This window comes from Pristis pectinata, chromosome 26 (assembly GCF_009764475.1).
Source record: "Pristis pectinata isolate sPriPec2 chromosome 26, sPriPec2.1.pri, whole genome shotgun sequence".
Classification (NCBI taxonomy): domain Eukaryota; kingdom Metazoa; phylum Chordata; class Chondrichthyes; order Rhinopristiformes; family Pristidae; genus Pristis; species Pristis pectinata.
Window position 1 is genome coordinate 10,915,210 of NC_067430.1, and position 17,138 is coordinate 10,932,347.

Consider the following 17,138-nt stretch of genomic DNA (forward strand, 5'->3'; position numbering starts at 1 on the left):
AAACAGTGCCAGGAGATCTTATGTTCTGAAAGAACAGACAGGACCTTGACTTAATGTTGCACCCAAGACATGATGCCACCCCTGGCAGTACAGTACTCAGTGACGTACTGGGAAAGTCAGCCTAGATTTTACACTCAGTCTCCGAAGGGGAACTTCAACACACAAACATCTGGCTCAGAGGAAACTGAGTCACAGATGACTCTTTAGGCAAGTGTACCAAAGGAAATAGGGAAAAGACAGTAAATATAGTTGAAGTGCAGATCAGCCATGATCCAATTTAATGGCAGTGCATGCTAAGGGGCTGAATGACTCCTGGTCCTAGTCCAATTGCTATTTGCAGGATTTTATGAGTACAATTTTGCTGCCAAATTTGCTACAGGACAGCAATGACTGGGCATCAATAAGATTTGTGAAAGGCTTTGCAATGTCCTGAGCATATAACACATTGCTGTATAAATAAATATTCCTCCTCTGGATGGAATGAGTTCAGACTAAACTCTGCAACAAATTGCCAGCCGTATTCAGAGAATGGTTGTGCTTGGAATGGTGGTGCTGGCACGGCAGAAAGCTGGAGCCTTGAGAGAATGGGAGAAAATTGGAAAGGAAAATGCATTCTTCAAGGCTTACCTTTGTCTCTGAGAGCTGGCGTTTCAGAAGCTGAAGGGCCTGTTTATGTCCAAGCTCGCTGTCCTGCAAAGCTTCATACTGATCCTTCAACTCCCTCTGTAATTAAAAAAGAAAACGAGTCTGATTGATATGGGTTGGAGGTTTCTGACCATGCAAATTAAAACAAATTATTGAAGAGTCACGAGTCCATTCTCCTCCTGTCACACAAACTCCATCAGTGAAATCTAAACACCGAAAGCAGAAGAAATGATCCTACTCAATAGTGTACCGTTAATTCCTGAAGGTCACAGAGAAAGCTTTTTAAACACAATATTCCCGAATTTAGTAGCTGAATGGAGATGTGTGCTTGAACGCAAACACAATATCAAAATCAATAATTCCACATTCCTTGTAACATAGGACGCAATTTTGACCCTTCTGGCCTACTCCAGCTCACAGACCAATCCCATTCCCCCAACTAATTTTCTCTGTAAACTATTCTCCTTACATTCCCATCAGTTCCACCCTCGCCCCCCCCCCCCCCACCGCTGCCCTCCAGAGTTTAGCCAGCACAAAAGCCCAGCCCTATTTGAAAACAGAGTTCAATCCCATCAGTTCAGAATGGAACCAATTCTACACCAAGGACAATTTACAGCAGCCAATAACCTACCAACCTGTATGTCTTTGGGATATGGAAACACAGGGTCGCAGGGAGAACATGCAAACCTCACACAGACAGCACCGGAGGTCAGGACTAAACCTGATTGGCTGAAGCTGTGAGGCAGCAACAACACTACTAGCTGTGCCTCTGTGCCACCCAACAATCAGCAGCGAATTGCAATCAGAAGCTTTTTGTTACAGTGGGGAAGGCAGAAGAGAATTTTAAGTCAACCAATACTGCTGAGTGGTACAGGAGGCCGAGGGAAGAATGTCAGGATTGCTGGCAGGCCATTTGCCTGGAAGCATTAAAAAGGGATCTTCCCTCTCACAAAACACCTAGGAAGCCAGAGGCAGGAGGGAGGCGGCTGAAAGGGTGAAAAGAGAATTCAGCACTCAGGAGCTGAAAGAACGTAACACTGATTCACCAGGAATTGTTCTTATTGATAAATCAACTGCTCTGCTCCAGAACAAGTACCAACCAAAATTAATTTTCTAACATATTCACTCACCAGATATGAGTACCACTGACAAGAATTTATTGCCCATCCCCAAATGTCAAGAAACATCCTGTGCTGGCAGCTTAACACGAGACAGCACAGAGACCAGATAAGCGAGACTGTGTCCTGCCACAACAAAGCCAAGCCGTTTGACTAAGAACACACAAGGTGCGTGCTTAAATTACAAAGCCTTTGAGCAAAGAAGGCTTCACAAATTACTTACCCTCATTTTGTATCAAGCAGTGGGAAAGAATTAGTGAAAGATCAGTATGAAAGATCATTTCACGATCTGAGCCCATAAACTCAGTATGACCAATAACACAAGAAGTGTGGCAGCCAATTTGTACACAGCACAAACAGCAAAGTGCTAAATAACTGGATGATGTGTTTTGGGGACCATCAGTTGAGGGATAAATGTTTGATTTTATTTTTGGAAGGACAACTACCTCACCAAGCCAGAGACCCAGGTTCAATCCTGACCTCTGGTCCTGTCTGCGTGGAGTATGCACTTTCTCCCTGTAACTGCATGGTTACCCCCAGGTGCTCCAGTTTCCTCCCACATCCCAAAGATGTGTGGGTTGGTAGGTTAATTGTCCACTGTAAATTGCCCCTAGTGTTTGGGGAGGAGGAGGGAGAGGGGTGGGAGGAAGGAAGGAAGGAAGGGAGGGAGGGAGGGAGGGAGGAAAAGAATAAAAAAAACATAAAACATAGGATTAGTGCAAATTGGTGGTTGATGGTTGGCATGAACTCTGTGGACCAAAAGGGCCTATTTGCATGCTGTGTCTCCCTGTGACTCTATGGGAGTGTTTCCCTGCTGTCCTTTGAAGAAATAATGAGGGATCATTTAGGTTCAGCCAAGGCAGCAGAGGGAGTCCCCTTTCTGTTTTACAGAATCATGAAACACAGGAACAGGCCTGTCAGCCCACTCAGTCAGTACTGACCATTAAGCACCCATTTACACTAAACCTACAATCATCCCATAAATCCCCCCAGACTCTACAACTCACACCAGGGGTAATATAGAGCGGGCAATAAAGCAACCAACCCGCACATCTTTTGTACGTGGGAGAAAATTAGACCATCCAGAGAGGAAACTCACACAAGTCACTGAGAGAACATGCAAAACCCACACAGACAACACCAGAGGCCAGGATCGAACCCAGGCCTCTGGAGCAGTGAAGCAGCAGCTCTATCAGCCGCACCACCATGCCACCCATTTTTAGGGTCTTAACTGGGACTCCCATCCACTCTCAGTTCCTGATCTATTCCACGCATTGAGGATCAAGGTGGGATTTGACTGGCACTAACAATTGTGAATTGCCTCACAGCTATTCAGTTGCCCCACGGCTATTGAAGCTATTAAATCCTTTCAAAGCAGCTGCAGTATCATCAAGGGATTAAGAGTGAGCGAGACCCCTCCCACCCAGGACAGTTGGACTTCCCCTTCAGCAGGATTATCACATGATCGACAGGCAGAATCTTGCCCCAGTGTGAACAGTTCTCATCAAACATCAGTTTAGACAGAATTGACACTCTAGTCCATTTTATTTTATTAGGAATGGAAAAATAATTTACAAAAAAAAAGTAAAATTAAGGGCAAAAAAAAGACCGATATGAAGAAAAAAAATTAATGATCCTAAATTTACTGCCTGAAAAAGGTAGAAACAGATTCAAATGTCAATCTTCAGGGGAATTAAGTAGATACCCAAGAAGGGCAATGGAGACAAAGCCAGAGAATAAGGCTGGCGGGATTGGTCTTGCAGAGTTAGCATGGACCAAATGGCCTCTTCTTTCTGCCTTTATGCAGTGGTTTTGATGACATGTGGAGGATTCTAAAGCCAACAAAGTACTTTTGAAAGGATATCACTGTAGCACTTCAAATGTACTTTATTGGCTTTTCTATTCTACTGTTCAGTACACACCCTCTGCTCACTGCCTGGTTTATTTCAGACAGTGTCTGGAATGTGGATGTCTGAGTTTTGGAACAGTTGGCTATGACTTGCTCTTCCTGGCTTCTGCCATAGTATTCCTGCTCCTGGGGATGGAATGGTGTTGAATAATCCAATGCTTGTTTTGTGGCATCTCACACACACACACACACGCACGCACGCACGCACACACACAGACACACACAGACACGCCATAGAGAAACTAAATATCAGGTGGAAACCAAGTGTAAGTGGCAGAGGAGAAGAACGCCTTCGTAAAATGGGAAGGGTGAGAGTGTTGGTGTTGGCTTTTGTTCCAGTGAGGGTGTGTAGTTTTGGGGGGGGGGGGGGGGGAGGGAAAATAAAAGAGGGGAAGAGGAGGCAAGTGCCAGTATTGGTGGGGGGGGGGGGTGGAAGTAGATGGATGAAGAGGAGAGGGTGCCCATGAGGGGAAGGGAGGGTGGAGAAAAAGGAGAGGAGTGCCTGGATGGTAAGGGTGAGGAGAGGAGCGCAGTAGAGTTGTACACAGCATGGAAATGGGCTCTTCGGCCCGTCATGTCCATGCCAACCATTTTGTCTTGGGCTGTATCTGTTACCGAGTTTCTCAAAGGCAGACCCTCGAACAGCATGTTTGGGTGGCTCACTGCACTTCAACTGACCGGCAAGCCTTATGGTGACAGCAAGTGGCTGTGAAGATGCTGGTTGGCATGGTGGTGTCACCAGTAGTGGCTGCATTCTGCTCTTGGTCCCTATGTCACAATAGGAACTCAGAGCAAAGTGCAGCCACAACTGGTGATGTCATGCCGACGAGCATCTTCACAGCACCTTGCCATGCCCCTAACGGCTCGTCAGTCAGTTGGAGTATACACACACGAATGGCTCACATTACTCACGAGAAGGTAGGAGCCGTCACTGGAAGGCCACATGTTTAGCATTCTGAAAGGGTGAATTTAGAAAAAAAAGTCAACCTTTGTAGCTCTGCAAGGAATTGGTTCCATTCTGGACAAAACACAGGGCTAGTTCTTGTGCCAGCTGAAGTCTCATTGGAACCACTCTCCTCCAAGTCAGAAGCTGGTAGGTTCAAGGCCTTCTCTACAGACCCAAGCACAAAAATCTAGGCTATGCTCTAGTGCTGAGAGTCCCACACCAATCTGGAAAGAGCAGGGGAGTTGTTCCACCTCCCCCGCCACCCCCCCATCCCCACCAGAATCCTAATTGACATTTATCCTTCAGTTGACCTTTCCAAAAGTTACCCAGTCATTATAGAAGCTACAAACACTCAGCAGGTCAGACAGCAATTGTGGAAAGGGAAACAGAGTTAATACTTTAGATCAAAGTCCAGCATTCTGTGTTTTTGTTTAAGATTTCCAGCACCTAGATTTCCAACTTCCATTATCACCTTGGTGTTTGTGGCAGCTTGCTGTGCGCAAGTGGCTGTTTGCTTTGTTATGACATTATTACACTTGAGATGTGAAAGACTCCATATAAAATTTAAGTTTTGATCTTTTCTTAATGCATCAACAATTATTTGACCCTTAAGAACAGGAAGCAAGTCCAAAAGGATTAGACCATACAGTAGGTTACCAGCTGCTAAAAGGCTTCCAATACAGCGAGTAAGAACCATACTCTCATTACAAGCCTGAGGCACCCCACCCAGGATGTTGGTAAAAACCTAAGAACAGCCAAAAAACCTCATACTAGAGGCAAGTGTTAAGCCCTTTGTTTATACAAACACACAAGAATTAACTCTTTGAAACTCTGGCCAGCACCTCTATCTATCACCATTTCCAAAATTGAAATGCTGAATCAAAACTGCAAGTTCAGGAAATCCAAAATTAAGAACAGAAAATGCAAGAGATTGCCAGCAGGTCACGTAGCATCTGTGGAGAGAGAATGAGTTAACGTTCCAGGTTGATCTTCCTTGAGAGCAAATACCAGATGAGCAGGATTTCCTTCACTTCTTCAGACCCTCAACAAATTCCATTCGCCAGCCACAAACTCCACCCTGCTCTCCCAGAGCCTGACAAGATGTATCACAGGCTGCCATGGTAGGTAAGGGAGGAGACTGCTGGGCCCCCCCCCCCCCAAACGGAATTTTAAATCATCACTGGCCACAGGCAAGGTGCCAGATAACTGGGGGATATGGTATCTTTATTCAAGGGTAGCAGGGAAACACCAGGTTTGAGAGTCTAATGTCAGTGACAGAGAAGTTATTGGAAGAACTTCTAGAGGGGCAGAGTTAACCAGAGCTTAAAGAAAAGCGAGCATTAATCAAAGGACAGTCGGCATAGTTGTGTAAGGTGTATATCCTTTCTGACCAATCTGAGTGAACCTTTCAAAGGGGTAACAAAATATATTGATGAGGGCAGTGTGGTCGATGTAGTCTGTCAAAAGCTTAACTGAAGTCCAATGTACCACATGGGAGACTGGTCCAAAAAGGCTACGGTCCATGGGATCCAGGCCAAGTTGGCAAATGGGCTCAAACAGGAGACAGAGGGTGATGGTGGAGGATTGTTTTTGAGATTGGAAGCCCAAGACCAGTAATGTACCATAGAGATCAGTGCTGGGACCCTTAATTTTTGTTTCTACATTAACAATTTGGATACGAATGTGGGAGGCATGATTGTTAAAGTTCTCTGAAGGCACAAAAAATGGTGGTGTTGTTGATAGCAAGGACAGTTGTATGCCACAGAGCAGTTACTAAAATAGGCAGAGCAATGGCAGATGGAATTTAATCCTGGTAAATGCAAGGTGATGCACTTTGGGCAGACTAATAAGGGTAGGACATACAAAATGAATTGCAAAGCCTTAAGGACTTCTAAGGAACAGAGAGACTTGTGTACAAGTCCAAGAATCTCTGAAGGTGGCAGCATAGATAGATAAGATGGTGAAAAAGCCTGAAATGATAATTGATTCTTTAGCTGGGATACAGAATACAAGAGTACAGAAGTTACAGTACAATTTTATAAAGTAATGGTGAGGCCACAGCTGGAGCACTGTGTACAGTTCTGGTCACTATAGGAATGATGTGATTACACTGGAGAGGGTTGCAGAGGATTCACCAGCCTGATGCCTGGACAGACTGGGTATGTTTTCCTTGGCATGGAGAAGGTCGAGAGGGGATCTGATTGAGATATACAAAATTATGAAGGGCATAGGTAGGGTAGATAAAGAAACATTTCCACATAGCAGATGTCTCTAAAACTAGGAGAGCTTAGGTTTAGGTTAAGGGGCAAGAGATTTAGTTGTCTGAGGCAGAACTTTCCACTCGACGATAGTAGAAATCTGGAACACACTGCCCGAGTGGAGCGGAGGCAGGTACCCTCAGAACATTTGAGTATCCAGACGCCAATGCATGGAAGGCTACAGACCAAGTGCTGGTGAATGGGATTAGAATAGACGGGTTCTCTTATGGCTGGCATGGACATGATAGGTTGAAGGGCCCGTTTCTGTGCTGTATGACTCTATGACACTAACTTCTGAATATGAACCATATTGTTAGCAACTTTGGTGTCTTATTTGACTGTGTTTTGGACCCTGTATTCATTCCATTTCAAAGACCACCTAATCCACCTTCATAACTACTGGGCTTGGCCAGATTCCTCATTCATGTCATTACTACTTTTAGATACACACTACAAAACAGACCAGCTCTCTGTGAACTCGAGGCCATCCAAACCTCTGCTGCCTAACTCGCACTGAGTCTAACTTACCATCACCTCTGGACCCCCTTAACCACACTGGCTGCAGCTTTAAGCAACATCTCAGTTTCAAAATTCTCACTTTTGCTTTCAAATCCCTCTCTGTTCCTTATCTCAGTCATCTGATCCACTCTTGAATGCCTACACTGGTTTCTTGATCAAAATGGAATTTAAAGCACTCTGGCACTGGTGGCGACAGGTTCAGCTGCCAGGTGCCCAAGCTCTGGAATTCCCTCACCAAACCTCTCTCTCTTTAAAGATTCTCTTTAATACCTACCCTTTTAACCAACATTTTGGTCATCTCACTTAATCTCAGCAGCATTTTTTTTGTTTGATGTTACTCATGATGGGCTTTGGATTCTTTTCATTATATTGAAGATGCTCTACAAATTGAGGTTGTTATTGTAAAAGAAGAACTGGAGTTACAAAACAATTAGATGGACTCTCTTGCAACAGAAGGACATAGTCTGAGCCAAATCACAATACTGTCACTAAATGCATCCAGCATATTACAGACAGCACAAACCCTGTTTAATATCTTGGTTAAATGTATTATATGGAGAGAGCAAGAGCGAGAGCGCGAGAGAGAGTCAAGAGAAAGAAAGAGATGGAGCATAAGAAAGAGCAAGAGAGAGCAAGAGTGAAAAGAGAAAAAGGATACAAAAAAAAGGGAAATAGAAAGAGCGAGCAAAAGAGAAAGTGAGCGAGAGAGTGAGCATAAGAGAGAAGCACCTACAAAAATAAAGTTACTGACCAATTCTTGGAATCTGCAACAACCCCTGCTTTATATGCTTTTAAAACAGTGGTCACAGCTGAATGCTCACTCAGCTCATTGCTTAAACAGTACACCTCCACAAACACACAATGAGAGAATTATTCCAGAGCAACAAACACCTGCTTATGGTGTGCAAGCTGGGTCTGAGGAGGAAATTCACTCACTCAGTCTTTTTCCGCAGGTTATGAGTAAGGCATGATTGGAATTTCTCCCGCTTTTTTTTTCCAGAAAAAAACCCTTTCATCTGAAAGTCCCCCTATGATTTTCATTATGTTCAGATACAGTTCTGTAGTACATCACCTCAGTTGTACAAGAACAGAAACAGGTCCTTCAATCCACCACATCCATGTTCACCTTTTTGCCCACACTAGGTCCATATCCTCTATGCCTTGCCTACTTAAATGTCTGTATAAGTATTTCTTAATTGCAGTAATTTGTTTCTACCACCTCCTCTACCAATGAGTTCCAGATATCAACCATTCTGTATAAAAAAAACTTCTCAAATCCCCTTTAAAACTCCTTCCTCAAAATTTAAACCCATGCCCTCTTATTTCTGATACCCCTACAAGAGGGGAAAGATCCTGACTATCTCGCCTATCTTTGCCTCTTATCGTTGTATATACCTCTATCAGGTCACCCCTCAGCTTCCATCACTTCAGGGAAAACAAGGCCAGCCTATCCAGTGTCTCCCCATAACTAAAATCCTCCAGTCCAGGCAACATGCTGGTGAATGTCCTCTGCCCTCTGCCCTATGATCAGCACAACCACATTCTTCCTGTAGTGTGACAACCGGAACTGCACACAATACTCCAATTGTGATCTAACCAGCATTTTGCAAGGATACTTAAATCTCAGGCAGTACTCATCCAAGCCAGAGCACTGGTAGACAGCAGGCTTTTCGCTCATGGGTCTGATCCTCAGCTGACATTTATAAATCGGCACATTCTCTCAGAGGACACTGGATTACAACCAGGAGCATGAACCAGTGTTTATTTTTCTACCTTCCAGCCTAGAAGTGCCAGAGCCAATTTTAGCATGCCAACCACCATCCAGCTGGGACCAATTAAGCCAGCTAATTGAGGCTAGGGCCTCTATTACTAATCTGCATGGATCAGCTAATTTTCTTCCTTCCAAGGTCCAAGTGCACACCACTAACTTCCCTCCTCACCTCCTCCCACAGTGGCAAAACAGGGGCTTTTTCTCATCTTATTCCCAGGATATAGATATTAATGCAAGGTCAGTGATTGCTGCCCACCAGGTGGTCATAGTGACCTCCCTCTTCAACCACTGCAAAGCACGCAATTGAAGATTCCCCCCAGTGCTGTGAATTTGGCAGTGCACGATTTTCACCCAAGAATTGGGAAAAGACTTGAAGTCATAGTGGTGATAACTTTGGAGGGGGACCTACTGGAGATGGAATTTCCATTTATTGACTGATACATACTTCCAGGCAAATGAGTTATGGGATTGGGAGGTGATATTGAAGAAGCCTTGGTAAATCATAGTATTACATTTTCTAGGCAAAAGTTGGGCACAGCTGCTAACTGGCAAGTAACATTCAGGCCATAACTGTGCCAAGGAATGACCATCTCCAACAAGAAATAGCCGAACCATCTCCTTATTACATTTTGAGACGAAAAATCAGGAGGCGGCAATATAAATCAGAAGGCACATTCTAAAAGAGTACAAGAATAGAGAGATCTCTGTGTATTGTTCTTTTGAAACCAACAGGGCAGGTTAAGAAAATGGTTTAAAGAAAAAAAAGCATATAGGGATTTATAAATCGAGGCATAGGGTTCAAGACTATGGAAGTCAAGCTTTACAAAACACAAATTGAAAAATCAAGAACACTGCAGATTCTGGAAATTAGATAAAAGCAGAAACACTCAATAGGTCAGGCAACATCTGTGGGGGGAAAAAGAAAATAGCTAACGGGACCTTTCATCGTAACTGGGAAAGAGAGAATGTGTGTTAGTTTAGGTAGAAGGTGAAGGAAGGGGAGGGGTTAGAATAAAGGGAATATCTCTGATCAGACGAGTCCAGATGATCTGACGAGGTAGTTGAGGAGCAGTTAAGGTCAGATTAAGCTTCCTTGTCTGTGCATTGTGTGACTAGTGGTCAGGCTGTGGGACATGCCCAGCAGGCTCAATGATACAAAAAAAAAGAAACAAAGAGAAAAAAAAAATCTGAGCCAAAATTCAGATGTGGAAATGGCTAATGGATACGTCTGGCTAAGCACAGCGCAAACACCATTGATAAATTCGCCGATGACACCACTGTTGTTGGTAGGATCTCAGATGGCGATGAGGAGGCGTACAGGAGTGAGATAGGTCGGCTGGTTGAGTGGTGTTGCAACAACAACCTTGCACTTAACGTCAGCAAGACCAGAGAACTGATTGTGGACTTCAGGAAGGGGAAGTCGGGAGAACACACACCAGTCCTCATTGAGGGGTCAGTGGTGGTAAGGGTGAGCAGCTTCAAGTTCCTGGGCGTCAACATCTCAGAGGATCTATCCTGGGCCCAACACATTGATGCCATTACGAAGGCATCCCAGCGGCTCTACTTCTTTGGGAGTTTGAGGAAATTTGGTATGTCACCAGAGTCACTTGCAAATTTCCATAGATGTACGGTGGACAGCATTCTGACTGGTTGCATCACAGCCTGATATGGAGCCTTCAATGCACAGAATTGCAAAAGGCTGCAGAGAGCTGTCGACTCAGCCAGCTCCATCATGGGCACAACCCTCCCCACCATCGAGGACATCTTCAAGAGGCAGCGCCTCAAGGCGGCATCCATCACTAAGGACCTTCACCATCCAGGTCATGCCCCCTTCTCGTTATTCCTGTCAGGAAGAGGTACAGGAGCCTGAAGACCCAAACTTAACGAATCAGGAACAGCTTCTTCCCCTCCACCATCAGATTTCTGAACAATCCACGAACACTACCTCATTATTCCTGTTTTTATTGCACTACTTACTTAATTTTGTAATTTATAGATTTTTGTCTTTGCACTGTACTGCTGCCACAAAACAAATTTCGTGTCATATGTCAGTGATAATAAATCTGGATTCTGATTCTCACCAGTTCTGACAGAAAGAAGCAGCAAGTTACCCAAAGCTGGAGAGTTTCATATGGAGTCCTGAAGGCTGCATCCTGCCCAGACGGAAGGCAAGGTGTTGTTCCTCCAGTTTGCTCATTCTAATAGTGCAAGAGGCCACAGACCGATAGGTCAGAGTGGGATCGGGATGGTGACTTGAAGTGGTAGGCAGGAGGAAGCTCAGGGTCACTCCTGTGAAGTGATGTTCCACAAAGCAAATCACCCAACCAGTGTTTGGTGTTCACAACGTGCCCGTCTCCACGTTGGAGAAATCAAGTGCAATTCATTACGTAACAGCGGAACAGCAATTTGCTCTACCTCTAAAAGGATCCCACCACCAGACATGCATTCCCATCAGCATTTTAAAGGGATCACTCCCTTTGCAACTCCCAGGTCTGCTCTTCTGTCTTTGCCTCGTGGCATTTTCCCATGCTTCCGTAGGAAGTGCAACACCTGGTCTTTCACCCGCTTCCCTTCCCATTATCCAGGATCCAAAACAGTCTTCCAATCCAGTGCACTGCATTTGATGTTCACAATGTAGCCTCCTCTACATTAGAGAGCCCAAAAGCAGATTGGGTGATTGCTTCTCAGAGCATCTGCATGCAGTCCACAGGAGTGAGCCTGGGCTTCTGGTTGCCTGCTGTTACAATTCATCATAAATAAATTATACACACTGCAGCCATGTTGTGCCAGCAATAGAGGGAGTAAATGTTTAAATGGACAAATGGGTGCAAATAGAGTTACTTTGCCATGAATAAATCTTGTCATCCTTAAGGAGCAGTGTTGTTGGAGATGCACGTCAACCAAGCTAGTGGAGAGAATTCGATCACACTGACTTGTTAAGATGGTTTAAATGCTTTAGGGAGTCAGAGCACAAATCACTTGCTGCAGTGTACCCAACCTCTATCCTGCTACTATAACCATAGTATGTATATGGCTAATCATTACCCTCCAAGATATTGTTGGTGGGAGGTTCATCACTAGTAGAAGGGGAGGATGGTCAGACTCTGTTGTGGGAGATGGCCATTGCCTGGTAATTTAACGGCACAAAGTTATTTGACAGCTATCAGCCCATTCCTAAATGTTCTCTAGATCTTGCTACAAGGAGGCATTGACTGAAAATTTACAAATGAATCTTCAGTTATCAGTGTGCATCCCCTTTTCAGACTTAAGACGGAAGGCAAATCTTTGATGATACAGCAAAGCTGCTTTGTATGACCTCACTTCTTGAGGAACATCCACAGAGGTATTCTGAGTCGAGCTGTTTGGGTTCCAACAACCACAGCCACCTTCTGTGCATCGTGTAACTCCAGCTGATGGAGAAATTTCCCCTCAAGTCCCTATTAACTAAAGTTTTATCAACTCTCCACAAGGCTACACTCAGTCAAATCCTGCCTTGATATCAAAGGCAAATAAGTTCTACCACACGCCTGAAATGCACTCTCTTTTTCCCCGCTCAATGTTTAGACAGATGATAATGAGATCTTGAGTTAAGTGATCCTGAGACAGACCTGCAGAGAATTCCAGAGCTTAGGGCCTAGCTAACTGAAGATAGTGTCAGTGGTCAAGTGATTAAACTCAAGGCTGCACTAGAGTCCAGAATTGGAGGACTGCAGCTATCTTCATGTATCGTGGAGCTGGAGGAGAGTATGAGAGGCAAGGGAGGTATTTAAATGTAAGGTTGGGAATTGATAAAAGGCCTTAGTGCAAACTGGGACACAGGCACTGATGTCAAGATGACCTTGTGCGTACACTGGAGTAGAAGAATGCCAGGAATATATTAGAAGGTTAAGTTTGGGTGTAACAAAAAAGGTATGAATGAGGATTTCAGGACATGTACTGAGGCAAATCTGGAAACAGATTCAGGAGGTAGATGGCATGGATACCAAGCATAAAAGCCAACCCAATAGTTCCATTTTACACCCAAAATTGTGAAACTCTTTGAGACAGTTGATTGGAAAAGGAAAAGGAAAGGAGTTGGTGGATGAAGAATTGTTTTGGGAGGGGAATCAGAGACAATGGATTTGGCCTTCCCGTTATTTAAACTATATGACCACAAGACTCAGCTTAGTAAGCACCGGGGAACGGTACTCTGTCCAACACAAGTCCTCTCACAATGTTTCCACCCACACTTGCAGCACAAAAAACAATATCTAGCATTTGGGAACACCTGGTAAATGGTTCCAAGTCACTGCAGTCAAAGCAAGAACCTGCCTGAAATCTGCTCTCCTTGATGGCAACTTTACTCCGGGTATTTGCAGGGATGTAGTGGGCAGGTTGCGGGTGGTGGGGAGAGAGGGGAAGTCATGCAAAAGACATGAGCTGAAGGAGAAAACTATTCTGGGAGAGATTTGCAAAATGCTTCATTGTCCCCAACTCGCTCATTTAATATATAGTAGAGCAAGTGTGCCAACTTGTGCTTCAAAATATAAGAGGCAAGGGAAACAAGTTGTACTTGTGCCCTCTATCGATGCTGGTGAATTTGCCATGGCATTACACATGGTAAATCAGATGCAGCCTTTTAGAGAAAACCTCAGAGTGTAATGCACAATGTATTATTCTTGTGCTAACATAGCTCTGGGTTTTTAAAGCTATAAATTCAAGTTGATGCTAAGCAAACGCTGAATGTATTGACTCTAAAGATTAATTGCTGTTTAGGCTGGGAATCAAAACCTTGGCTTTGATTGTGGGTGCATCTGTTAAGGGGCTACAGACACCAAATTTTAGAATTTTCCAATCCAAAACATTTCTCAACATCCAAAATGACTGCCAAGTGCTTTGCACACAGTTAATCTGCAATATAGTTGAGCAGTGCTAAGTACAGGTGTGGTGCTGGAGTGCGGCATTAGAAGTCAGATACTCAGGAAGTCAGTGCAGGTATACAGTTTGTACACTGCTATACAGATAGAGGGACAGATTATATCCTCATGTCCTGATACAATAACTGCGCATCACGTCAAATATTACTGAGCACCACACTTTCACAAGGTACAATCAAAACATCACAAGCTCTGCAATAATACAATCACCATAGGACTTAAAAATCATAGGTCTTTCTTCACTCACAAAATAACTTGTCCCAAAACCCACTGTGATCTTACCAGTATCCTACCATTACATTCACTGCAGATTGGTGGAACCCTTGCATTTCTGACAGTTATTGATGTAGCATTGATGGGGGAGGGTATCCACCAGGCCAATGTCAGAGCCAAGTGTTTTAGTGGTGCCTGCGTGTTGGGAGACTGTGGCAGGTACACCAGCGGCTGCAAGGCCTACTGTGACATTGCTCTGGCTCCATTCCTTGCATCAACTCCTGAAGAAGACATTTCCAAAAACAAAAATTACTGCCTGGATCAGCCTTCACACTTGAGGGCTAAAGTAGAGCAGTGAAGTTGAGGGTGGAGTTTCGGAAATTCTTTCCCCCATTACTAGAAGGGTATCTGGCAGTCAGTGTGACTCTATAAAACATCCCAAGTGGCACCTTGATTTATTAACCCCATGCAAATTCACACCTGTAGAGTTTCATGGCCAATATTAACACGATCTTTTTCCCTACAAAAGGTTACTTAAAGTGTGGACCAGTCCCACATCTAATAAAATAAGCACCAGCTTAGAAAACCCTCCAAACCCTTGATTAATATTTCTAGCACTACGAACTGTCTCCAAGCACATGGCAAACCCTATTGCGAGAAAAGGAGAAGCCAGGTTATGAGGAAAGAGAGGAATGGGCCAAGAGGCACAGCACTCACTCAGCTTCTGACTAAGAGCAGTTGCTGGAGATACTCAGACAGATCTGTGCAGAAAGAAACAGAGTTGACATTTCAGGTTGAAGATCTTTCATCAGAACATCAGCTTTAGATTCACATCATGTAAACACTGCAGGAGTTCTTGAATACCAATGTTTCTGTTAAGACTCGATTTGACTTTTTTCCAGCTTTTTTTCCCCCTTGTACTATCCTTCATGTGAGCTGCATTGCCCATATCATTAAGGCACCTTCAATGTATTCACACAACATAAAAACACCACGTTAAAACAGTCAGACATCGAGTTAATGCATGGGGAGCTCTGTGCAAGGAGCCACTTCTTTTACATTCATTTACTAGAGGCCAGCGAAAGCAATAAGATTACTCCAAAAGGTGGCCCCATTCTTAAATTGCCCTCACAACACACAGATAACAGCCCATAAGTTAATTATCTTTACTGATTCTCACCCCTCCTCCTAACTTACAGGAACCAAATGGAATGCTCTCAGAAGTAGAAAAGACTAAATTTACATGTAATAAAATTTGTAAGAACAAATTTCTGTATTCCTGGCAGCAAACCTGACTAACAAGGTTAGAAGCAGTGCCTGCAGCAGGTGTTACGGAAGCTCCCCAGGTGAACTGCGTGGGACTCCCCCCTCTGGTTTCCACCTACATTCCAAAAACACATTATTCCCCCATCTGGCTCCATTTGCCCATCAACTCCTCCATATCTGGATCCATCTGTCACTTGCCATGTCCTGCCTCACCCCTCCTCCTCACTTCTTTATACTGGACATTTCCCCTTTACACCCTCAGTCCTGATACAAGGTCTCAGCCCGAAATGTTAACTATCCCTTTGCTGCCACAGATGCTACTTGACTCGTTGAGTTCCCTCAGCAGCTTGTTCTTATGCTCCTTAGTTTTTTTTGGGTTAATTGGCTACTGTAAGTTATCCCTCGTGTAGGTGGCTGGCTAGAATTGGCAGAGCAAGGGGGAAGATGGTGTTAAATGGTACACGAGAAAGAATAGATTACAGGGAAATAAGTGGGGAATGGGATTGATTGGAGAGCCAGCACAGACTTGATGGGACAAATGGTCTTCTCCTATGTTGTTATGAAACAAAATAATATTGGGACAGGGAAAAATATATAATAAATTGAAGAAGAATTTGCAAAGAGCCCCCTATATGTTAGTAATGATTTACCATGACCTAGGGTGAAGATAAAAATTGGATGAAACCTAACAAACACTGGTCTGGTCCACCTCACGTTGCATTTGAATTTGCCCCTTTGTCCTGCAGACACTGGTTCATGCCAAATTATAACACATTTGGTGTTGTTTAGCTGACCATTCTTCAAGCATTAGTAGACATAGAACAGTACAGCACAATACAGGCCCTTTGGCCAACAATGTTGTGCCGACCTTTAAACCTCACCTAAGACTATTTAACCCCTTGCTCCCACATATTCCTCTATTTTAAATTCCTCCCTATGCTTTACTAGTAATCTCTTGAATTTGATCAATGTACCTGCCTCCACCACTGCCCCAGACAGCACATTCCATGCCCCAACCACTCTCTGGGTAAAAAACCTTCCTCTGATATCTCCCTTGAACTTCCCACCCATTACTTTAAAGCCATGCCCTCTTATATTGAGCATTGGTGCCCTGGTAAGAGGCGCTGGCTGTCCACTCTATCTATTCCTCTTAATACTTTGTACACCTCTATCATGTCTCCTCTCATCCTCCTCCTCTCCAAAGAGTAAAGCCCTAGCTCCCTTAGTCTCTCCTCATAATGCATACTCTCCAAACCAGGCAGCATCCTAGTAATATGATGAGATATGATGGGAGACATGATGAGGCTCTGCTCCTGATCATTACAGCACAGAAACTGTTTAGCCATAGACCCTGCGCTGTTTGTCAAGCAGACAGCCATAGTTCAAGGAGCACTGCAAGTTATCTTTCCTTATGTACCTGTCCAAATCCCATTGGAAAGCCTCAACTGCATCCCCCTGCTCCCCCCCACCCCCAGTTTCCACCACATATACAGAAAGTGGGTTCCAAGTCATTACTACATCCCCTGTAACAGTACCTTTACTCTCATCACCTCTGCTTCTTGTTCCCCAGCATTTTA

The 17,138-nt window shown here is 44.2% G+C and overlaps 1 protein-coding gene across 1 annotated transcript in view; it reads right to left on the reverse strand.

The window, feature by feature from the left end:
• The window catches only part of trim62.1 (tripartite motif containing 62, tandem duplicate 1), a 72,144-nt gene that overhangs the window by 21,548 nt on the left and 33,458 nt on the right, over nucleotides 1–17,138 (reverse strand). Inside the window, exon 2 of the mRNA XM_052039359.1 lies at nucleotides 628–723. Within this exon, the coding sequence (XP_051895319.1) occupies nucleotides 628–723 (96 nt within the window). The remainder of the gene's footprint in view (nucleotides 1–627; nucleotides 724–17,138) is intronic.